This window comes from Macrobrachium rosenbergii, chromosome 49, assembly GCF_040412425.1.
Source record: "Macrobrachium rosenbergii isolate ZJJX-2024 chromosome 49, ASM4041242v1, whole genome shotgun sequence".
Taxonomy (NCBI): Eukaryota; Metazoa; Arthropoda; class Malacostraca; order Decapoda; family Palaemonidae; genus Macrobrachium; species Macrobrachium rosenbergii.
In genome coordinates, this window is record NC_089789.1 from 30,900,137 (window position 1) to 30,923,722 (window position 23,586).

Sequence of the window (23,586 nt, forward strand, 5' to 3'; positions counted from 1 at the left end):
TAGGAAATATCCAGGTAATGCCATCCTGTATCCTAAAGAAGAGATGACTTTTATTTCACCAGTTCATATACTTACTTCACTCTGCATCATCCTTTATTCCATTATGCTACTTTTTATCATCAGCAGCTCATCCCATGACTATCTCAGATAGTCTTTGTGACAGGTTTTGTTCATGCAAACTTTTTTTTTTTCAAACAGATTGTTTCTACTTTACTTTGTGCTGATTTTTTATTCCTCTCTTCCATTCTCACTGTAAAGTGGGAATGTGCCACCTCCCAAACCCACTTTACAAGCACCTGATGGTTCAGACATCGTGAAGTGACTAGTTGTTTGCTGTACAACAGGGGGTTTGGTAGGCTCATGCTTCTTTATTTAGCAGGACTTTGATGTACTTAGGGAAGTTCCTTGATCACAAATGTGGCCAGTCATGTTTTTTAATTACTTTTTACTTTAATACAGATGTTATAAAAAAAGGAGGCACTACAACAGAAGAATCATCTGATTTCACTGATGAGATTGATGTAAGTACTGAATATTTTATTTTGAAAATTTTAGCAATTGTGAGCCAAGGCTTTTAACAGTTAGTTAAGAATGGATGAGCTTTTGAAATTTTTCCTCTTAAGGCAAGATCAAATGTTAAGGGAAGTGTTTTGCCACAAACCTGTCATTTAACATTAGATTTGAATGTTAAAGAAATTGTTTTGCCACAAACCTGTCATTTAACATTTGATTTGAATGTTAAAGAAATTGTTTTGCCACAAATATTTTACCCTTGTGTGCTGCCCAAGAGCAAGAGCCCAGGCTAGTATAAGGCCAGCTTAAACTAAAACAACAACAACAACAACCTGTCAGTCATATACAGCTAACATCCATGGTTTTCAATTGTCCCAGACAGTACAGTCTTTTGTCTAACAGAAAGAGCAATTGCAGTATTGCATATGCTACCTAGATCCTTTGGCCCAAAGCGGGTAGCTGACTCTTTTTGTGTCTGCAGTGCTTTTATCTTCCAAGACAGTTTTCCATAACTGCAGGATTACCTAAAACTCTTTATCCTTATATCAATATCTTTAATAGATACTTTATTCTTATTTCATCCTTTTCACATTTTACCCTTTAAGTGATCATTAGTAGGGTTCAATAATCTATGTAAATATGTGTCTATTTTGCTTTAATGACAAGTATACATTCCTTGTAATTGTTTTGTATTTGTTCTTACCTGTTTTTGTTAATTTTTTTGCCTCATTATAATAGTTTATAATATTGACTCTTTTAGTTTGATCTTAGCTCAACACCTTCATTTTCACATGTGCAATTTTACTCACATTTTTGCAGTTTATTGTGACTTGGTATTGCACAGAGAAGAGTTCAGTAGTGCAGGTAGGGGAATTGTGAAAGATTGAATGGTTGCTTTATAGTAATGCAGGCAGTCCCCACTTATTGGGGCTAACGGCATTTTGGTTTTCCAGCATTTGGCTAACAACATCGTTAACCAGATTTTTGGTGCCAGTATGTGGTTCATCAGTACCGGTAAGCAGTTTATCAGCGTCATTAGGTGGTTTATCGTCATCAGTAAGTGGTTTATCAGCGTCAGTAGGAGGTTTATCAGCGTCAGTAGGCGGTTTATTGGCGTCGGTAAGTGATTTTCAGCGCCATTAAGAAGTTTATCGGCGTCAGCAAGTGGTTTATTGGCGCTTACGGTGTCGTAAATGCCGTGTGTTACCATAATTATTGTGATGTTCCGGTTAACAAAAATTTTCGGTTATTGGCGCTCGGCTGGAACGGAACCCCGCCGTTAACCGGGGACTGCCTGTATTGATGTTGAAATTAAATCTGACTTGGATGATTTGGATGATTTTTGCCTATCCTGTCTGGTGATTGTGTGGTCTTCCAGCAGTTGCTGGTTTTGTAGTACAGTTGCTCTGTCATCACTTTTTAGGATCATGTAGACTACCCAAATTTTCTGCTGGACTAGAACTGATTATCTCCATATGCTTCACATTGTCTGTGTATTTTATACGAATGTGGGCTGTCTGAAGATGGACTTTAATGACGTACCTTGGATTGCCTGTGTACCTCACTAAATACTGGAGTTACCCAGTGGCGAATTTTCGTGTCATGATTAATTTCTGAAAGGACACAGGCTGTTACCACAAGACTGATGACAGGATCTTCTTAATCTTCTTAGAGTTTTGCTATTGTTTAACTCAAAAATCCCAGCCACAGACTGGTTGTCATGTTGATTCAGAAACGCTTGTCAGTAATCAATCAAGCCTATCTTATTTTTTGTCTTGTTAGTAACAGATCAAATCACTAAGAGAATTATGTTGTTACCTAACTATACAAATCCTAGAATTGTTCCCGTGTCCTTCAGATTTGCTTAATCAGACAAAGAATAATAATTACCTGTATTGAATTTATTGGTGGATTTCCCCTTCTCAGGCACAGTCTGGTAGTACCCCAGCTGTAATTTTAATAATTTTGAAATGGATTACTCCACGTTTTGGACATCCAACACCTAGTAATAGTGTAAATTTGTAGTTCTGCAGTTTTGCCTTAAGGTAGATGCAAGTTTAACCTGTAACGTACATATATAATTTTTTCTCAGGATGATGAAAGTGAAGAACTTTACTGCAGAATATGTGATCAGCTGTTCACCTCCCTTCACAATAAACGTGGACACTTATATGGGAAGCAGCATTTGCAGGTGTGTTGCCTAATGGCTTATCTTGTAATTTGTTGTTAAAATAATCATAGCATTGTTGAAAGATTGTACCAGTAACTTTTTTTTTTTACATAGTTATAACTAAATCCATAGAAAATGTTAGAAGTTATATGCAGTAACATCAACTTAATGGACTTGTGTAATTGTCAGTTACTGTACATTATTATGCTATGCTACCATTATAAATATGATAGATTTTTATTAATATGAATTGAATGTCAAGTTTAAAATACAGGCACAGGTTATTTTAGTTTAGGAAATAAGTGGAATTGCTTCTGGCTATAAGGTATCTAAAAAATATTCAAGTGCAGGCTGTAATGTAGTGTTACTTATCAGAAAGGTAGATCCGAAAAGCATCTGTTAATTGAGGTGCTTCTGACTTTCATTACAATCCACACAGATGTACACAGAAGAGTAAAAGCTTGAGCTTGAAGGAAATTAATATAAAGTACATTGGTAAAAAAGGAAATACTCAGACCTGTACCAGAGATTCCATATGATTGCAACATAAATGACATGTTTATAATTTAGTGCATCACTGTTTAGCTTATCTTTTTTGTGAACAGAGGTCACTGAGGAAGTACCTTTGGTTAGTATTGCTATAACTACTTGTTATTTTTCTAAGTACTGTGTTGCAGTTAAAAAAAACATAATTTAAAGCCTCATTTGATCCAGCAATTCTTTTTTACCTCTTAAGTAGTGAAACATTCTTCTATCTTTAGTTAGTGTAGTGGTGTATATTAAAAAATCAAAGAATTATCTTTGTTGTCTATGGCATAGAAGTAATAGTGTATAATAGTTAATTTTTTCAAGGCAGTCAGGGTTGCTCTTGCTCAAGAATTAGATTGTGGTAATACAGCCCTCTTATTATACATGTACAATAATGCCCTAGAAGGTAGAATTGTTTTTTGTTATTCATATTATGCATGCTTTCTTTGTGGGATGAACCAAAGAGCATGAAAGTGCTCAACATTTTATCATTATTGGGAGAAAAGAAAGGAACAACAGATGAGAAATAACAAACAAGAAATTATTAAAGCTAGATATATATAACAAATTGTGTGTAGATTTTATTGTACTAAGTAGATGACATGCACCATTAGGTAAAACAGTATATCCATTTCATAACTTGATAATAAAGAAAAGCATTAACACACCTTTGAGCAAGGGATTCAGTCCTACAACTGTAGAGGGTATAGACCATGGCACAATATGAAGGTTTGAGGATATTGTAAGGCAGCTTTGTTTGTCACTTAAGATGACCCATTATAAATACTCCAGTTAAGCAAAACATAATTGAAAGGAAAAAATGCTGAGTGCTTTCAGTTATCCAAACAGAGATCCAGATGCTGAATTCTACAGATGGCATTCCCAAGTGTTCTTTTTTCATTGGTAATGAATTAAAAATTGGACTTACTAGAGCTATCTTTGTGGAATACTGAGGAAGATGGTTGAATATTCCTTGGCTTTCTCAGTAATTAGGTGTTTTGGTGTTTGCTGTGTTGAGCACATTTAAATGAAACATATATTGAATTATCTGTTGTCTTGAGCACATTTAAATGAAACTATTGAATTATCTCTAATTCAGGCTATCACTGGAGAGTATCAACGAGAGCGACTGGCAGAAGAAGAGCGACAGAAGGCTGCAGCTGCTGGCAGAAGTGGAGATTGTAGCAATTGTGGGTGTACTGTATCATCTCAGACTCGGTGCTCAAGACCAGGTTCGTTTCATTCCTGTACTTTGGCGCTGAGATAACTGTTGAGGTATTTAAGAATGTGAAATTGTCGAAAGATAGAAAAGTAGGAATTGTATGTTGAATTATTTCTATCCTCTACTACTTTACAGGGGTTAAACATTTACCTCCTGGGGTATGTCCTATGTGTTCTTCAGAAGATTCACGGTCCATATTGACACACATTAAACAGTCACCACCAGCACATAATGAAGAAGATGATCATGATGGAGATGAAGAGGATGAAGAGGAAGAAGAGGAGGAGGAAGAGGAAGAAGATGATGATGCAGCTGAAGAGAGAGATGAACAAATTGGCCCTAATTGTGGCATGAGCAGCATGGCTGATGCTTTGGAGGGCGTAATGGCCAAGATGCTAGGTGAGATAAGAGTTTTTATTAAAGAGAAATGATTGATCAGTCCATAGGTGACAGAAAAATAAGTCTGGAGAATCTGTTATTTTAAATGACTACGAATTCCTAATTAATTAGCTTTCAACATGTTTTGAAAATGCTCAAAACAATGGCTATTTCAATTTATGATTTCTTTTAGTGAAATTTTCTGATGTCATGGGATTCGCACGTTGAAAATAAACCTTCTGTTCCTCAGATACTCAGATAAGTGATTCTCCTTCTTCAGTTACAGTTTTGTCTTTCTCCTTGGTAATATATGTAGAATTCAGTGTTATCTCTCTCTCTCTCTCTCTCTCTCTCTCTCTCTCTCTCTCTCTCTCTCTCTCTCTCTCTCTCTCTCTCTCTCTCTCTCAAACAAGGTAAAGTTGATCAGTATTATACAGTGGTTCCTTAACTCAACAGACAGTTTGAGATCTGTCTTCCTGTTAAAATAACAAAAGGTTACAGCATGTACAATACCCTGGAGTCAACTTGCAAAGCTTTTAATGTACAGCAATTCCATACGGTGTAAAGTACGTTTTTGAAATGAACCTTACCTCTCCATTATATAGCTTTTACTTCTGCGCTAGCTGTAGTTAGACAGATAAAAAAAAAAAAGATACGAGAACGCTCAGTTTTCTATGAATATCCATTCCTTATCCATCTACTTCCTCCACCCCCCACCAGGGGACTGGTAGGTACAAATACCTATAGCTGGTCAGTCTACTTCTGTTGCTGGTTTTGATAGGTGTCCAACAGATTGTTAAATGTACTCGGTTTTCTGTTGGTTTGTTTTTGGATGTTCTTTTCGAGAACGGCTAGGGAATCTTTTAAGTTTAGAAGGTTCTTCACTGTTAGACTGCATCATCTACATTAGTCTGTTTTTTGAACATGGTGCTTGTGCCAAGGGATATCCAACAACTGAACTTTTTTGGGTACAGGTATTGTAGGTATGCAAGACAGCTTCATGGTCCAGCAATTAGAGGATATTGCTCTATGTGGTCTTTAGTTCTGCAGCATGCTAAATTGAATATCTCGCATGACTTAGATTTGAAAGAGGTCTTCTGATCTTTTGAGCTGGAAGCCCAAAATCCTCGTGTCATTGTTTAGGATTTAAGTTGGATGTAATCCTTCAGTTTTTATGTTACCTCAGTTTGAGCATTTTGATATTGCATCCTATAGAACTTGGAATATTTTAGGTCTTGCTACGACAAAGTGTATTAGTGAGCATCAAACCCTTTCTTTTTTGTGGGCTTTGTTCAAGGAGATGCCTGTCTCTCTTCCTCCATTGTTTATAGCTAAAATGATGTCATAGCAAAGTCCTTCCTCAGATTTGTGATGGTGCTTAATTCAACTTCTGTAGTAGGCAATGAAGAGGAAGTTCTACTATGTCCAGTTAGAGCACTTGAGAATTTATCTGGACATACTTAAACTTGGAAGAGGAGTTATGAATTTATTCTGTGGTGTTAGGAAGTCAAACACTCCTGTGTCCAAGAGTGCTATGCCCTTGTTCCACATTGCCTAATTAAGTCAGCACATGCTGAATTGAAGCTGGATCTTTTACAGATTTTGAAAGTAAACCATATGATGTCTGTGCTGTAAGCATGTCTTTTAATTAATTCTTAAAACGTTTTGCTAGAGAAAGTTGTCAGTGCAGCTCGTGGAAGTGCAACTCATTTTTTTTTCTAAGCGTTATTTGCAAGACATCAAAATTTCATAAAAGAATTGCAAAGTCCTTTGGTCAGTTGCTCTGGTGAGGACAATTTTCTCCTGAACTAAGTATGAGATTAAGCTTGCTTTCTCTCCAGTAGTTTGGGAAGCATGAATGTACACATTAGTGTATAGGAGTGTACCTTCATATCTGAAGTAGTTGTTGTCTATAGTGTTGGACTGTCATTTGTGGGTTTTTGACTCTGGCACAGGAGTCAGTAGTACTCTGCAAGACAGAATCTATTTTCCTTGTAAGGAGCCTCCAACAAGTCTCACTATGAGGACCTTACACTCTGCTGTGGATCCACCATTTGGTGGCAGTACTTACCAGGAAGGATCACACAACAGGTAAGAATGTTTAGAAGCTTTTCCCCTTTTAAAATGCTTTTGTTTCATTTAGCTGAGTGGATGTTTCTCAGGCTGCACTAACTCACCATCCTCATTATATGTGTTAGTCAGTTAACTTTAACAGTTGTTAAAATTCATCCCAAATAATGGAAACTCACCCAGCCTCCTCACTTCTTAATGGGTGGTAAGGAAGAATTCTGACAAGAAAGTAAACATTCCAACCATTGGGTGGGAAACAGGTGATTAAAGACAGTCCATCTGAGCCACGCAATGTTTTTCTTTTGTTTATTTTGAATACCAGTCGCACCTAATGGCTCCAAGACGTAAGCTTAACTTTAACAGTAGGTAAGTATCCAGTTAATTTTGTTATAAAAGTTTTAATTTTATAATTATCATTCCGTTTAAAATATTGGTTTATTTATCATTCGATTTCAGAGGTAAGTTTGCAAAATTAAATGCTTCTAAAAATATGTACAATGCAGTACTGTACAGTATAGTATAACAAAAACATAGCCAATTGCAGTAGCTCTACATACTTATGCTTACAAGATATGTAAAATTTGCAACGTCAAACTTTTTTTCCATAAAGAATATGACATTTGTTTATCTTTCTGCCTTTCTCTTTGGGTTATTTTTTATGAAAAAAAAGTTATAGAGAGAGAGAGAGAGAGAGAGAGAGAGAGAGAGAGAGAGAGAGAGAGAGAGAGAGAGAGAAGAATGTATGTATATGTAACACTACATTACTGCATTAAGTACAATACTATTATGCATTAAATGTTAATGAAAATACTGTGCCAGAGAGAGAGAGAGAAAGGGAGCTTCCACAGTGTGTGCATAGTGTTTTGTAATGTGATGCTCGTGTATGTATAGAGGCACACATGCAGTCTTGAAAATTAATTACATTCAGCACAGAATCATATCCTGAAGACAACAAACTATTAACAACAATGCATTAAATACAGTGCAACGTGTCAACCGAATGCCTAACCAAATTAGATAATGTACTGTAAATTTTGTGTAATCTTACCTTTAAGATGACGGTTTGATGCATAGTGAGGCCTCAGCAGGAGCATGATAGGTTAGTTATTCTGGAATCAAAGAAGCTACGATTACAAGGTAAGAAGGCAATTATCAGTCTCATTCATTTCAATATCTGCTAGGTCTAGCTCACTTATGAATTGTTCTATTAATGAGAGTTTTTTCTGGATGCAGATGCACTGATGGTTGCATATCAAAATCCAATAAATTTATTCCTGTGAAACTTAGGTGCCAGTGTTTTCTTTTATCTCTACCAACCAATGGTGGCCACCAAGGACTGAAATCTCTCACCTAATCACATTAAGTATAAGTCAGTGTGAATTACCATTGTATGAAAGCTAAGGTAAAAAAAAGGATGAATTGAAAAGCACAAGACATCAACAAAAATGAGAGGCAGTCAGTAATGTAAAGTCTCAAAAGTCTGTGGAACAAAATGCTCACTAGTACAGAGAAACAAAAAATGAAACGGCAGAGATATGATGGATCTCATTGAGCATGTGCTCTAAACTTCAACGACACCACTGCAACTCTACTTCATTTGAAGAACTTTAAGACTGTTTTGTGAGAAACAAAATGGGCACTCCAATATAAGTATTGGGTGTATAGTGAAACAAATACTGTATGTTGTAGTGAAGCAGTTGTGTAAGTATTTAAGCCATGCAGTGGTTTGTGAGGTTGACAAAAATATTTTATTTCCTAAGATGTATGCTGTCTTAATTCAGTTCTTGCAATAGTAATTAGCTTAGTCAGAGTGGAAGGAGAATTGAGTTTTACCCACTCAGACTAGAACTTATTTCTCTTTCCATGGAGATTTTATCTCAAAGCTTGAAGGATTGGCTGTATGTATAGTTTCTGTAAATCTTTTTTTTTTTATGGGAGACTGAACTTAGTGTAGGTAATTTATGTATAATTGCAAATTTTATTTTGTTTTTTCCCAGAACGAGAACAAGAAATAAAGTCACTGAAACAAAGTAGTGAGATTGCCAGAAGCCATAACTTGCAACTTGCAACTACACTTCTACAGTTACGTGAGCAAAAACTAGAACTGTACAAACAACAAGAGGAGTTGCAAAATGAGAACGATCAGCTGAAAAGTGAGGCAGACATGCTTTGGATGCTGCCTGCTGTTTTTGGAGTCACCCCTTTAGATATGGTAAACATAACGTTACGTCATGACAACCAGCAAAGCGAGGAGGACTCAATACTTGAAGTTACGTAAGATGAGATTTTCTGTTTTATTTAGTTGTCGTTTTCTGATTTAAGACTTTCAAGGTGTCATAGACAAGTATGATTTACTTGTGAAAAGGAAAGTTAATGTTAAATGTGGAGCTGTTTATCTCCATTATATATTTACTCTACAGCTATAGTAGGTTGACAACTTGACGTGAGGTAACAAAAAGTTACCATGACATGTAAAATGACAAGTAAAGATGGCTGGTATTTATAGTAAGTGATCAGTATCATGTGTTTAGGATCTCTTTTGGTATGATGTTCCTCTGAAGGTCTATGAGGTGATAAATACATGTATTTTGAAATAGGAACTTCTGTGTTATCTTTCTGTAAGGGTTGTAAGGCATGGAAAGTTTTCACCGAAGAGTTTTGGTGGAGGTAGAGTATTGATTGAGGTTACCAGATGTTTGATATTGTATGTTTTGATTTATTCATACACCTGATGGGAAGATAGATAGGTTAATTTTGGATGGGCATGTTATGACTTGGATCTTGGAAGATACATTTTTTACCTTGAAGATCTTCTGCAAACAGATTAGAATAATTACCATGAAACAGATGTGAAGGTATGAACAGGTTCAACCATAGATAAATTAGGATTGCGATTGGCCATTGTGCATTGTGTAATTGAGGAGAGAAGTGTCCATGATTTTATTTGTTTTATCCTTCCAAGTACTTGTATGAGAGTGATATTTACAGTAAGTGTGTACAAATTTTAAAAAGTTATCATAATGGGTAATTGATACAAGAGATCCTTTGTATTATTTATGAATACAAAGTAAAAATAGGAAGAGTGTCATTTGTGCCAATGTTAAGAATTTAATTAATATTACCTGTGATGAAGTTTGAAACTTGCTGCTATATATAATTGAAAAACTTTAACTTTAATTTAGAATTATTTAAAATTTGATAAACTTTAAATTTGAATGTGCATTTGTACATTATCGTTAGTGCTCATATAATGAGTCCTGTTTACTGTAGTTTTTAGTATTGTAAATGACAGTAGTATTATGTCACACTGAATATATGGTATTTGTTATTCAGGTTTCTCTTATTTGGAAATACTCCAGTGTGAATCTAATGTATTCTGTGATTGCTAATTGGTGGCCGATTTTCTAAATAGTCATGTGATTCATCTCTTAGCCTGTGCAATAATATTGCCAAGTCTTTGTGATGATAGTAAGCGAAGGTTTTATAGTGATATGCGCTGTGAATGTTTTATTTATTACTATGTGCAAGCGTTCAGTTGTAGACTTGGAGGCAGCAAAGGGTGTATGAAAGTTACGTTTCTTCATGTGACATATTTCTGTGCTGGGAATATAGCTGAAGATTACAGAGGCAGAAATGAAGCTGTTGTTGATAGTATTTATTCAAAACACAGAACTCGTAACTGTTATGCTACATCTTCCCTTTAGTATTAAAAATATATTTATGTGAAGAAAGGTTATGTATTATTTTTGCATTAGGTTCAGTTAATTCAGAACTAAAATATATTAGTTAAAGGTCTTTTGAAAGAAAGGAAGGAATTGTAAAGTTACCATGCCTTTGGAAAGTAGGGTAATGATAAGGGAAGAAGTATATAAAAGGTATTGAGTATTATTTTTTTGTAAAGATGTATTTTAGTTACTTTTTATCGTATAGTATTTTAATTACATGGTATTATACTTAATAGAAATTGTGAGGCATTGTAGTGGTATTAATATGCCAAATAAGTAATTAATTGCTCATTGATTAATGCAAGATTGACAGCTGTTGTTCATAATTGTAGAATGCAGTTTTTATAGTGTACCTGATAAGTAGAAATAACCACTCCTTCAGTTTCTTAGTAGTATTACATGTCACCTAAAGAACTTAATATTCTAACTGGATCATGAACTGCACAGATTTTTACTTTTTCATTTGCTTATGATGTGATGTAAAGTGCAGTTGTGCATTGTCACAGGTAAGTTTAAATGTTGGCATTGCATGTTAAATATTAAATCATGAACCACACTCAGTTTAAGCGAGTGCCTCTCTATACAGCATATCTGTTATCTGCTATGGCAGTAATGTTGGTTTTGTCACTCAGGGAGAAGGGTAGTATCATAAAATAGTTTAGCAACATGATATGAGTGCAATTTGTATAAGATATGTCAAGTTACTTTACAAGGAAATTTTATTTATGGCAGTTGGCCATTCCCCCTCCCCCCCTTATTTTAAAAACCTGTACTGAATAAAGGATTGGATCATTGTTCCTTCATGTTCTTTTGCATATTTAGATAGAAAGCTATATATGTATGTAGAGAACTTGGGTCATTATGTTGACTGAATTAAAAGTGAAGTTATAGTTTTGTTTACTTGTGTCAGTAAATAAAACTCACCTAGAAAGTAGAAATTTGACTTCAATATTGGGTTCATAAGTTGAGGAGGATAAAATTCTAGGAGTGAATTAGTGTGTGAGTACATATAGAATGTTGGTGTACCAGAGAGGCAGCATTAGTGAATGAAAAGATTGTTTAAACAGTTTACTTATATCACTGCTTTTATTAAAAGTTGAAATATATAAATGCTCATTTATGTTGTGGTTCAAACATTTTTAGTGTTGATTACATAGGAACAGTTATATGGTGTTACTAACTGAACAGAATTTCCACAATTTTCTTTTGTATTGTATATGTAGATGAGGATTGCTCCTCTGTACTCAGTCACTTGCAAGAGATAGATTGGAAGTTCTGTTATGTGATTAATATTTCAGTTTACATCCTTTGGTATAACCACTTCTTCATTGCCAAAATGTGTAGTAGGTAATGGTCTGTTGTTTATAAGTAACATCATATCCAGAATAATCTTGAATCTTGTGAAGTGCCACCAAGTGGATGGTTATCAGATTGGCTTTAGGTCTGCAAAAAATGAGGGATGATTTTTGTATTGGGCTTGATTATACATGAAGATAAGAAGGCATGTCATGGAAGTTTAAGGTATCAGTTTTGTGCGCAGGTTCCTTTGTGAAACTACTAACAGTGAATGTACTTATTGATATGAATTGTCATAAATTTTGAGGATGCAGATTTTTTCTAATTAGTAGCTAACGACTGATACTTAGTTTTGATACTGGAAATCCTCAGCGTCCCATTATTTCAGTAGTAGAAAAGATGTAACCATTGTGCATTAAATTTGAAAATAACTGCATTCACCATGTTGAGTTAAGTTCACTTAATTTTTGTTACTTTTTTTTAAGTTAAATTACCACTGTACACCAAAGTATTTGTTGTAGATACACTGGAACCTTTAGTGTGTGTTTTTGGCCAATATGAAGTTTTTGATGTATTGAAGATGACCGAGATGATCGTGGCTGTCCAAAACATGTTTAGTCAATGCAAGGAAAAAAAATAAATTTAGGTTTCTTAGATGGTGACACACCTGCATATTATAGAGATGGGGTGAATAATTCAGGAAACTTAGCAAAAGATAGGAATTCCACTTTCTAGAAAGCTGGTAAGTCATCAGGAAACTTAGCAAAAGATAGGAATTCCACTTTCTAGAAAGCTGGTAAGTCATAGACCACCTTTGCTCTGTATGGAGAGGTGTATCTTCTCATCTAGTGGGAGGTGCATCCCATTCTGCTAGACATATGTACTGTATCATAAGTGCAATGCATACTGCCTTGACCTGTTGCTTTATCAGCATCACATGAAACAGATTATTGTTGTTCAAATCTTTGTTTTAAAGGAGATTCAAATCTGTCAACAGCTCTTGTTAGAATTTGAAGGATTCCTGCTCATATGGGCGTGCGCGTTAACAGAAAGTCTATAAATTATGCAGCTCTCTTCTAGTTACATCTTACAGATGTAGAGGTAATGTTAAATGAAGTATTTTTAATACATTCAAAATTTATTGTGAGAATTAATTTTGAAGATGGAACAGCACCTAAACATACATCATGTTTATTTAGACAAGTGAACTTATGTAGTTTTGTGGAGCTCCACACAGCTTATATGAAAAAAATTTTTAATTTATCATGTGACTTCCAAATCCATTTTGTTGTCATTTTTGGATCATACAGATTTTTTTAGGACTTTCTGGATATTTGCAAATGGGAGTCAGAATGGACTGATTTCTATGTGTAGTAAGGATGATGACTAAATAACCAAAACTTCATCAACCATAACAAGAATGAATATAGTAATTTTATAACCAGTTTCAGTTTTTATGATCACTGAAATCCTACTATTATGATTAAATTGCAAATTCTCTGGCAACTGTGAAACACATATTTTACTCATTTAACCCATGGGTAATGCATGAGAACCTAATATTGTATAACATAACTCTTAAGTATACTGTCGAGTGAAATACTGTACACCTCTACCATTACACTAAACTCTGTGTTTCTGACCGTGATTCAGCCAAGAGCATATGGCAGATCTTAAGATTCAAAAAATATTGTCAAATTTTAGTATTCATAGGTATACCAGTGATATCAAGTAATATAGATCTTTTAACATAAGAACACTGGGGATAATTTTGTTAAATTTTTACTTAAGGGAAAGTATTTGAATGTAAGGCATGGCAGACAAAAGAAATGAATACAGTAAATGAACTGGATAGGCATGACGTATGGCAATTTTCTCATACTGTACAATTTTTTTTTATCAAAGTCATTCAGGCTCTCATATCTGTCATGCTCCTGTAGCCCATTCGTACTTGACAAATGCTCCACATGACTCAACTAGAAAATGTAATTTTGTACAACTTTAACAAAACATTTAATATAATTTTCCCAATTTTAACCAACAATGACAGATTTTTAAAATTACTTTTGTAAAGAGATTTTGTCAGGATTTTTTAACATTTTTAGGGGCTCCAGTTATCAAAATTTAAGAAGCTGTAACTTAACAAGATGTAATTGTAGTATGCATTTGTATATTAGTCATTATATATGTATGTATGAATAGCAATCATTGTATAAATTGGCCACCCCCATGTTCACATATGTCAGCATAATCTGTAGGCCAGACCAGTGATAGTGTAAAACTCAGTGGTATGTAAACATGATGCATTGGGAAAAAAGGAAACCTTTCATGCTAGCCATAAAATTTTAAAACTTAAACTCATTTGTTTGGTTAAAATATAACAAGATAACTACTAGGTACAGTAATAACTCTGCAAATAAAACAATAAAGATATGGAAAGTGAAATAACATACAAATAGTGTTGCAAATAATGTTTCTGCAAAATCAGTACACTAGTCATAACAAAGGTGACAGTGCAGTATCCACAAGTAGATTGATTTCTGTTAACACCATAAATATTGTTTGATACAGTTACTTATGACAACTGCAGCCCAATTTCATTGGTGCTTATTTGATAACAAACCAATTATTTACATTAGCCCCACATTTGTGGTTGTTACAGAGCAAATCATCTGAAAGATGATGTTCTGTTGGCAGGATGGCCATACCATGTACACACCCCAAGGATCTGGGATCAAATTTCTTATGACTGTGTATTCCTAGACTTACCTCATTTCATTATTTAAACCTACTTCTCTTTAACCATGTAATGAATTATTCCTGTTTTGTGTTTCTTTGCTTGTGCGTTTTGTAAAGTAGTGATAATTGGAATGAAAATTTAACTTCTTTCCCAAATGTAGACTTTTGCTAATGGAGTTTTCTTTGCCTTCTCTATTTTGAATAGTATTTTACTAATGGAAAGTATTTTAAATACAGTTGTAGTTCATTTCCAAGGAAAACACTGCCTCTCATGTCAGTCTCCAGGTCATGTAGGAAAGTCACTCTTGGATATGTCAACAAAAGCTTGTTTTTGAGAGGACATGTTTGCTGTTAATTTCTACATAATGAATCTTCTTTGAGCCATCTTCCCAGATAGTTCTAGTATATCTTATTCCTTGCAGGTATATCCAGACATCTCTGCAGCCACAGCCTCTGTGTAGCAGTTACGTGGCCAGTCAGATGTCAATTCTTGAGGCTTTATTGATTAGGGTGGCCTAGTCTAATCTAGCCTATACCTTAAGGTTAGAAGAATGATCTTAGGGTCAGAGTTTCTTGTCACATAGTTGTCATACTTTTGTGATTAGGCAGAAACTAGTGTGGTATAAATCTCTTCAGGAGGAGGAGCATGGCCACATTCAGTCTTTGCAAGAAATCAAATTCTTCAATAGAAAATGTTACAGTTTCCACAGCATCAGAAGCTTTTAGAACCCACTGGAAACCCTATCTTATCACTCCACTCTCTTGACCCATCAAGAAATTCCTCATGGTTTCCAGTTCCACAGCAGTAAATAAAAAAGATTCCAGTGTTGGGCTTCTTTTGCTACAGGAAAGAATCCTTAGGGTATCCCATATGGCAGAAACCTCCATTATCAGGATCAGCCTTTAGCGATTTCGTGGGAACTAGAATACTGTACAGTGATCATATTGTCTCATTTGGAGATGCCCAGCTAACTGCAAAAATGGAGACATTCCAGCAACACTGATGCCCTTCTTTGAAGTGGTTCCCCCTTTCTCCTTACCATACAAGGATCCTTGCCTGGTTAGGATTTAATCTGGCCATTATGTAAATCACTCCCAGCTATTCAGAGATTGATGCCTCCCTTCATGAAGTTCGTGACCACCGTAAACACATTGTCATTCTGAGACAGTCTTTCTTTGGTTGGGCACCTTTGATATAGATTGAAAAGTATGGCATTTTTCACAAATACACCTTCCATAAGTTAGAGGCAAGAGTGCTTTCCTCAGAACTGAAGAGCTGGCAGTGGTAAAGTTCTTGATATCTAAGTCAACTTCTTCAACTCTTGCATTTTTTAAGTAAAGGAGGTCTTTTTTTTTCCCATGGGCAGAACATATGTCTTTTTATTCTATAAGCAAAATCTGCAAGAACACATCAATTTTACAGTTTTCATTTACAACCACTTATTTTTTAAAGAATCCAAGGTGTTCCTCCTTGGCATGCACATCAAGGCATATTCATGTCAGTGATTAACAGTGGCTGCAATACCAGGTAGTGGACTGATTGAGGATCATGGTTAGATTAGCCACCATGGAAGATTGAGAGTTCCCCTAGGAGTACCAGGGCTCAAAAATAATTGATTGACCCATGATGGCTAATGATGTTCCTGAGCCTTAGTTGGGCCATTTTCTGTATATGGTAAGATGTAACCTTCTGGTATTGCATCCATTGTTATTCAGTTGCCCTGAAGATGCCTTGATGTGCATACCAAGGAGAAATGCATTTGATCCTTTGTGAATAGTGATTATTTATGAATGCAAAGTAAAATTCTAGTCTTCATACCTCCACTTTCATTTTCCATGAAGTATGATGAGTTCTTCAGAAACATCCCTGTGGAAGACGAAAGAAAATAGAATTGAGAAAGTAAATGTTGCACTTCCTGAAGTTTCCTTTAATAATGATAATAATAAATGGATGCCATCATTATTACACTGGTATGACAACGACTCGCCTTTCTAAGAGGATCGCCATCCATCTACCTGAGTGGGCGGTGTACAACACTGCATGAGGGAATACAGCAGTGCTTACAATGCCAGCAGATCATAAGGAATACCAGACTCCTCAACAGGACATGGGCCACTGCAGCCTGTGCTACAAGGAGGCCCTCACCATTCTGCGGTGGAAACCTGCACTAAATGTTACTCAGGAAGCCCTCCTCCTGCTGACTACCATCAGGAGAACAACGAGCAGTGCCCCTGAGACAGTGCTACAACCACCCTCCTCCTCTAGCTGTGAGCAGAGGCCCCAGCGCACCAATCAGTGCCCACGTTAGTCAGCCAGACTCTCAGCCAGCTCCTGGAATATTACTGACCAATCAAAAATCACTCCTCTTTGTAAACCTGCATTCGGGTATGAATATTCCCTGCATGTATCCCTGGTGCCGTTCACCTTCTGTCAGTAGTAGCAAGGCTACCGAAGCGCTAGAATGATAAATAAACTTCAGACAGCTGCTTTATAATTTACATGAAGAAGTGAAGAAACTTATACGCCAAGTTGAGAAGATGAAATATAAGCTCAACAGCATACAGTGCCATTCTTTTTAATGAAGTTTGCCTTTAAGCAGGTCTTCTTCCAAGAAATATATAATAATAATAATAATGATTAATCAGGGACATTATGGTTGGCATTACTATCTTGAAGATTTCCCATCGACTCACATTTCCATGCATTAGTGTATATTGTATTTTTTTTTCATCTAGATGATGATATTGCTGCTTTACTTCTGCCCAGGGGATATTTGTGGAAACTACATTACATATTAAGAGTTAGCCAAAATTCACCTGCACTTTCATGTCATTTGTTATGGATTTTGTTCCTTCATGGTCTATTTACAGTATAAGTAAATATTATAGGATTAAGAATAAAACTTTATTTCTGGTCCAATTGTAATACAGTGTAAAAGATTTACAAGAAAATTTTCTGCTTATTTCTCGACAGTTTTGCCAAGTCATGTTTTGCTTACAATACTGTAATCGGAATTATGGCCACATCTACGCATTTGGTAACCATCACAGTACTTTATGCTAAGGTATGGCATCAGTATAATCTGTAAGGTAGTTTTACACTATTTATAAATATAAGCTTAACATAAAGGTTTAAGCTGTGAGGCTTTATGATTAATTTGCAAAACTAGTAACAGACTTTGCAGCTACAGTATTTTTCTACCTTCATAGTAACTACTGTAGTAATCTGACCTCAAGATATCCTTGTTTATTATATGATGCTTACAACAACTGAAGAAATATTTACTTAAGGCTCAGTGAAAAATATGAAGAAACACAGTTGTGGATTTTTCAAATTGGATGTCTAGTCTTGTCTCCAAAAGTAAAAACTTTTTTTATACATAATCTTTGCCACTCAGACATTATTTGATTTGCTGTTTTTGAAATGTTCAGAATGTACTAAGATCCATGAAGATTTTAGCTCATATTAACAACTTGATTAACTACCAGTAGGATAAGAATACTAGAAAACTACAAGTTTACATCCCATTTCAGTAATGACTCAGAGTAGATTTAAAGACAATTAGAAAGTTTAAATAAAAATTTGCATCCTAAGTTCAGACCCCTTATGTGAATGGGAGTACAGTAACGGTCTCCCAGCCCATGTGATTGGTTTCTCTTCTGCACTTTATTCATCCTGCTAAGGCAGCTTTAATATATGTGATGCAGTAAGAGGTTCTCTCTAGTGATAGAGGAAGGTTACGACAGGGATTTGTGTTTATAGATGTGACTTAAAAAATATGAGCTACTTTTACTGGAAAAGCTGGTCTAGTCCTATGTGACTTTGATTTGAGGCATAGCTGTTTTGTTAAAGTAATGGATGATAATAATAGGAATGATCACCAAATTCTTTAGTGAATCTAACAACAAAATAAGGAAAGTTGAATTTAAAAAGTTATAGGAAATGGGAGAAAAGTTGAAAAATATTCTGGTTTATAAAGGGTATATTAATTCTCAGTATAAATGTGAAAGAAGTGATTGTTTTTAATTGTCCATAATATAATGGTATTTGAGGCCAATGTAAGCTTTGTCAGTGCTGTCATTGCAAGATGGCTAATGATGTTTTAATTTGTGTTTCATAACAATTTCCATAGTTCACAGTGTCAAGGGATCAGCAGTTTCCTATGGTGTAGTATATATCGTAATATGATTGTGTGGTATTTTTATACAAGTTGAATATTAGTGTAGTGAGAATGGTAATGTGTGTGCATACAGCAAAAAAGCTCATTAGCTGCTGGTTGTGTATGTTCCTAGTAGGGTTATTACTTTCAGAACTTGGAGCGTAGATTAAGGTAGTTGTAACTATTTATTTTAATGTCTTGAGTAGTGGTATCCATGGTCTTGCAACTTATTTATTTCATATTTATTTCTTGATTTATTCGTTGACATGAGGGATTGTCTTGTCCCTCTCCCAACCAGAAAAAACTCACTTGCAATTCCTGTTCTTTTTTTTTTTAGGGGCTCTTGTAGATTTTATCCTTAGTTCTTATGATGTCTTGATAGTTGAAAGTAGTTTTTGCTGTTCAATCTGTGTTGAATGGTTGAGATATTTGACACTTGATGGGGTTATATGAGAAGGAATAGGTTCATTTTGGATCTGAAGTGTTTGAAGTGAGCAGATATTATATTTGAAAACTTATGAATATGACTTTGTTTCAATTGAGGACACTTATGTTGTCACTTACTCGGGTAGTGCAGTAGTAGAACCAAGTGTAATAAATGTTGCAGATTCATATCCCATGCGGTGCAAAGCAAAACTGTTTTTTGATGAATATATTGTGAATTTTAATTTTGCATTTTTGGTAAAAAGGCTCAATAGCCAATTCTAGCTAAAACATAGTAAGAAAAGTTTATCTTAAAAAACTGTTTGAAGTTATTCAAATTTTATGATAAATCTGCCCCATGCTATTTCATAATATGGGGTGATTTCCTTGTTATATATGTAGTACTTTCCTTTTCACACATAAATTCCAATGATTGCTTATTTTCCATTGACTGCTTATTTTGTTTCATTGTTTCAACATTTCTTAGATTGACAGAAAAGAGTGGAGAGTTGTGATTTGGATGCTAAATATATTAATCTACATAAAGTATGTATTTCAATATTAAAAATGTGAATATGTATTTCTGCTTAGAATAGCACTTTTAATATATTCAAAACACTAAAGTATAATTTTGATTTGAACTAACATTATAGGTCAACACCAGTATGAAAATGGAAATGCTTACTCTTATAAATGAGAATTGTTTTCATATATTATGCATTTTGTGGAGTTTGAATGACACTTTTCATTTAGTTGCCAACAAACAGATTGTTGGCACAAGGGATTTGAGTTTAGTATGGTATGTGATTCATTATCTGCATCAAAATGCAAATAGATTTTACTCTGAGGTATAAGAGAAACATTTTAAAAGCTCTGAGCTTTTATTTGTGATATGTTGATATTTTGGTGTCAGTAGATGTATATCTGTAGAGGAACAAAATAAATTGCATATTGAATTTGCAAAGCCTATTCATTTCCACATACCTGTAAATCAGCATAGGCATTCTGACAAGATTTCCTTACAGGTAGGCAGCAGCGAGTTGCTGTGGTCAGGATCTTTAGTGAACCGAGACCGATTGTGTCTGGAGTTCCACAGGCAATGTTCTTGGTCCAATGTTATTTTTAGTGTATACAAGTGACATGGTTGTTGGCCTGGAAAACAAGATTGTTAGGTATGCTGATGATGCAACACTTGTGGGTGTAGTAAAGTCTCTATTTTTGAGAAATGAAGCTGCCCTCAGCCTCATTCAGGACATGGACCGGATCAGGGAATGGTGTAGTCGGCGGGGTATGAGACTGAACTCCAGTACTTAAAACAAAAACACTATTGATAAGTAGATCTCATACAGATTTTCCACCCCATCCTCCCCTTCAGGTGGATGGAACTTTGCCGAACAAATCTGAAGCTTTAGCTATTCCAGGTGCAACCTTTGACTCACATCTAACTTTTGAGAAACATCTAATGAAAGTTTCAGCAAATACCACATGAAAGATAGGTATTGTTTGTAAGGCCTCATATGTTTATAACAGTAATAAAATCAGTGCAACCTGTCTTAGGTCATTTGTACTCCCTTTACTAGAATACTGTTCTCTGGTGTGGATGTCTGCTTCTGCCAGAGATTGATCTCTCAGATAGAGTGGTTCATGGTGGCAGGTTTCTGTTTCCTAATGGTAGTAGTTATCATTTGGTCCATCAACGGATGGTCTCTTGTTTGTTGCCTTTTCATAAGTTGTATTTCAACCGAGATCTTTCACATTGACAATTGATCCCTGATCCCCTTTATCTGTGGAGAACAACCAGATTCGCTGAACAGCAGCACCAGTATGCAATAAACGTGCCTCACTGTCAAACTTCTCAGTTCCAGAGGTCCTTTATTACTCACACCATTGGACTGTGGAACAGCCTCCCAGAGGATGTCGTGCAATTGGAACTTCAGAAATTCAAGTGAAGGTGCAATGCATTACTACCCTAATACTATTCTCCTTGCATTTAAATACATTTTTATCTGTTTGTTAATGTATTAATTTATTTTCTCTCTTTTAACAAGTGGGACCTCTTTCTCTGTATTTCCCTTTACCTCTCTTACTTCTTCCTAATGAACACCAAACTCTTTGGAAGCATGAATTTCAAATCAGGCCTGTGGCCTTGTTCCATATGAATAGGTTTCATCCTCTGAATAATAATGATAATAATAATAATCTTGCAATAAAGAACAGAATGGAGCATTGTATTTTTGTAAAAGTTGACATGTTGATATCGAAAGTACACTCCTGTTCTTTTAGTTTTTAGTAATTTATTTACCTGCTTTTTGCTGCCCATTTCTTTGAGTAAATTAAAGTGTTTAAACTGTCTAGTTTTTCATGTAGCCCATGAGGTTCTGTCATGGGGAAGAACCTCCCCTTCCCTCAATAAGTTTTCATTGGTCTTGAAATGAAAATACTATAAATAGCTGTATCTTACGTCCATCTTTCGTATTGCCAAATTTCTTTAATTCTCTAAGATAACTGATTTACATTATTTGCCTTAGTTGTGATTAATTGTTTTTAATTGTTTTAGCCTAGTGTTGAAGGTTCTTTCATCTATTTGTTTGTATTTAACCATGTTTCCTGGGAAATACATGCTTGTTAGTACAGTATGTGGGAATATCAGGTCCCCTCTTGTCAACCTCCCTCCGTGCAAGGTACTGTCTACTGGTTAGACAAACATTTATAATTTTTTTTGATCTGTAATAGTGAGACATCTGACTTCTGACATCAGAGGTTCTCCTTTTCAGAGTTGGCTGTCCCTTCTTTTGCCTTTCTGCCTGCTGCTCATGTATTCAATGTCCAGTTTTTTTTTTTTTTTATGTTTGAAAGACCATGACAACTGTCAAGAGAGTTTAAAAGTTCAATGGCTTTAATTCATAAATGTGGACCCAACAGCCACTCCTGGTCTACTCTTCTGTGTATCATGGAAGGAAAGGAAAAGTTGAGATTGATTGTTAGATAAGCTGGCCATATAAGAGCCGAGAATTTTGACTTTGTTTTCCGGTTAAACAGTAAATTAGTAGTAAGATCACTAATTAGGAGAGATGGTCAAAGAGTTTTCTGACCTTGAATCTCATTTGTTGCCTCAGTAATCCAATGACCCCAGAACTACTCAGATGCCTAATCTAGAAAAACTGGTACCTGAGCTGAACTTTTACTAAACTCAAGTTCTTGTCCCAGGGGGTCTTGCCTTATCTATGATCAGATTGATCCCAACATGATTTTTACTGTAAAGACCTGTTCCAAGTAATGGAGGGAGTAGCCATTCCCTTCTTCAGGTACAAGTGATAGTCCTATTGCTGACTAAGAATGAACTGAAAGAGGTAAGGAATGCTTTTGGAATTTGATATTGAGATCAATGGTGCCATTTCAGATTTTTCTGGGCGTGGGGGCAAAGGTTTAGAACGTATGGTATGGGTGGGGTGGTGAGCGAAGCGAGCCTTATCAACTGGGGATAGGGGGGACGCTGTAAGCACCCCCGAGAAATGTTTGGAAATTTGTGTGCCTTTTGGAGCATTTTTAAGCCATATAAGAGCTGTATTGGGTTAATAAAGCAACATGTGGCACACCACCACTACTATTATTATTATTATTTCAAAGGCTAGAGGACAAACCAAGTCTTGGGGGGGCCATCAGTGTCTTGAGGCGGGCAAATGATCCTAGCCCCCAAATGACACCCCTGATCGAGATTTAATAAGCCAATAATCAATGAGGAGTCATTGACTGAAATTTAATGAACAAGATTCAATGAGCAACCAAGAAAATCTCTGACTGGCAGCGAGAGCTTTGTGGTTAATGAAGCTCATGATAAAACTAAATCAGTTTAAGCATGTGTGCATTCCTATCCAGTGTCTTCAGTATAACAATAGATGTATAACTCGTTAGGTCTAAATGGGCATTTCAAGAACCAGATTATTTCCTGCAAGCATTTTGCCTTTCATTAAGGTATATATATGTAATGGTGTGAAGGTCAACTTTTCTGACACTGTACTTGGAAAGAACTGGAGAAAGTAAAATGGGTCAATAGTTTTTACAATCGATTTGTAGGCTATACTATGCAAAAGGCTTACTGTTACAATACAGAATTTTAACTTGCGGGAAAAAATGCATGTACAAAAAAGTGAACTAAACTTTGCTACAATTATTGAAACTAGTTAAACATGGTAAAACTACCTAGGTTTTGTGGGATTTTGAAATTTTCTTTGAACAAAACTTGATACAGAGTGACTACTATCAAGATGATTTATGTCAACTGAAGACTGTTTAATCTTGAAGTCTATCTGCCCACATGGTGAATTAATAGTATTTCCAATAAAGTAACGAAGGAGAGAGAGA

The 23,586-nt window shown here is 35.4% G+C and overlaps 1 protein-coding gene across 1 annotated transcript in view; it reads left to right on the forward strand.

Moving 5' to 3' along the window:
• The window catches only part of LOC136832237 (uncharacterized), a 28,611-nt gene extending 15,266 nt beyond the window's left edge, over positions 1 to 13,345 (forward strand). The window contains exons 7-11 of the mRNA XM_067093089.1: positions 460 to 521; positions 2,606 to 2,704; positions 4,311 to 4,443; positions 4,569 to 4,832; positions 8,879 to 13,345. Coding sequence (XP_066949190.1) covers positions 460 to 521; positions 2,606 to 2,704; positions 4,311 to 4,443; positions 4,569 to 4,832; positions 8,879 to 9,159 — 839 coding nt within the window. The 3' untranslated portion in view covers positions 9,160 to 13,345. The remainder of the gene's footprint in view (positions 1 to 459; positions 522 to 2,605; positions 2,705 to 4,310; positions 4,444 to 4,568; positions 4,833 to 8,878) is intronic.
• The last annotated feature ends 10,241 nt before the right edge of the window (positions 13,346 to 23,586 follow it).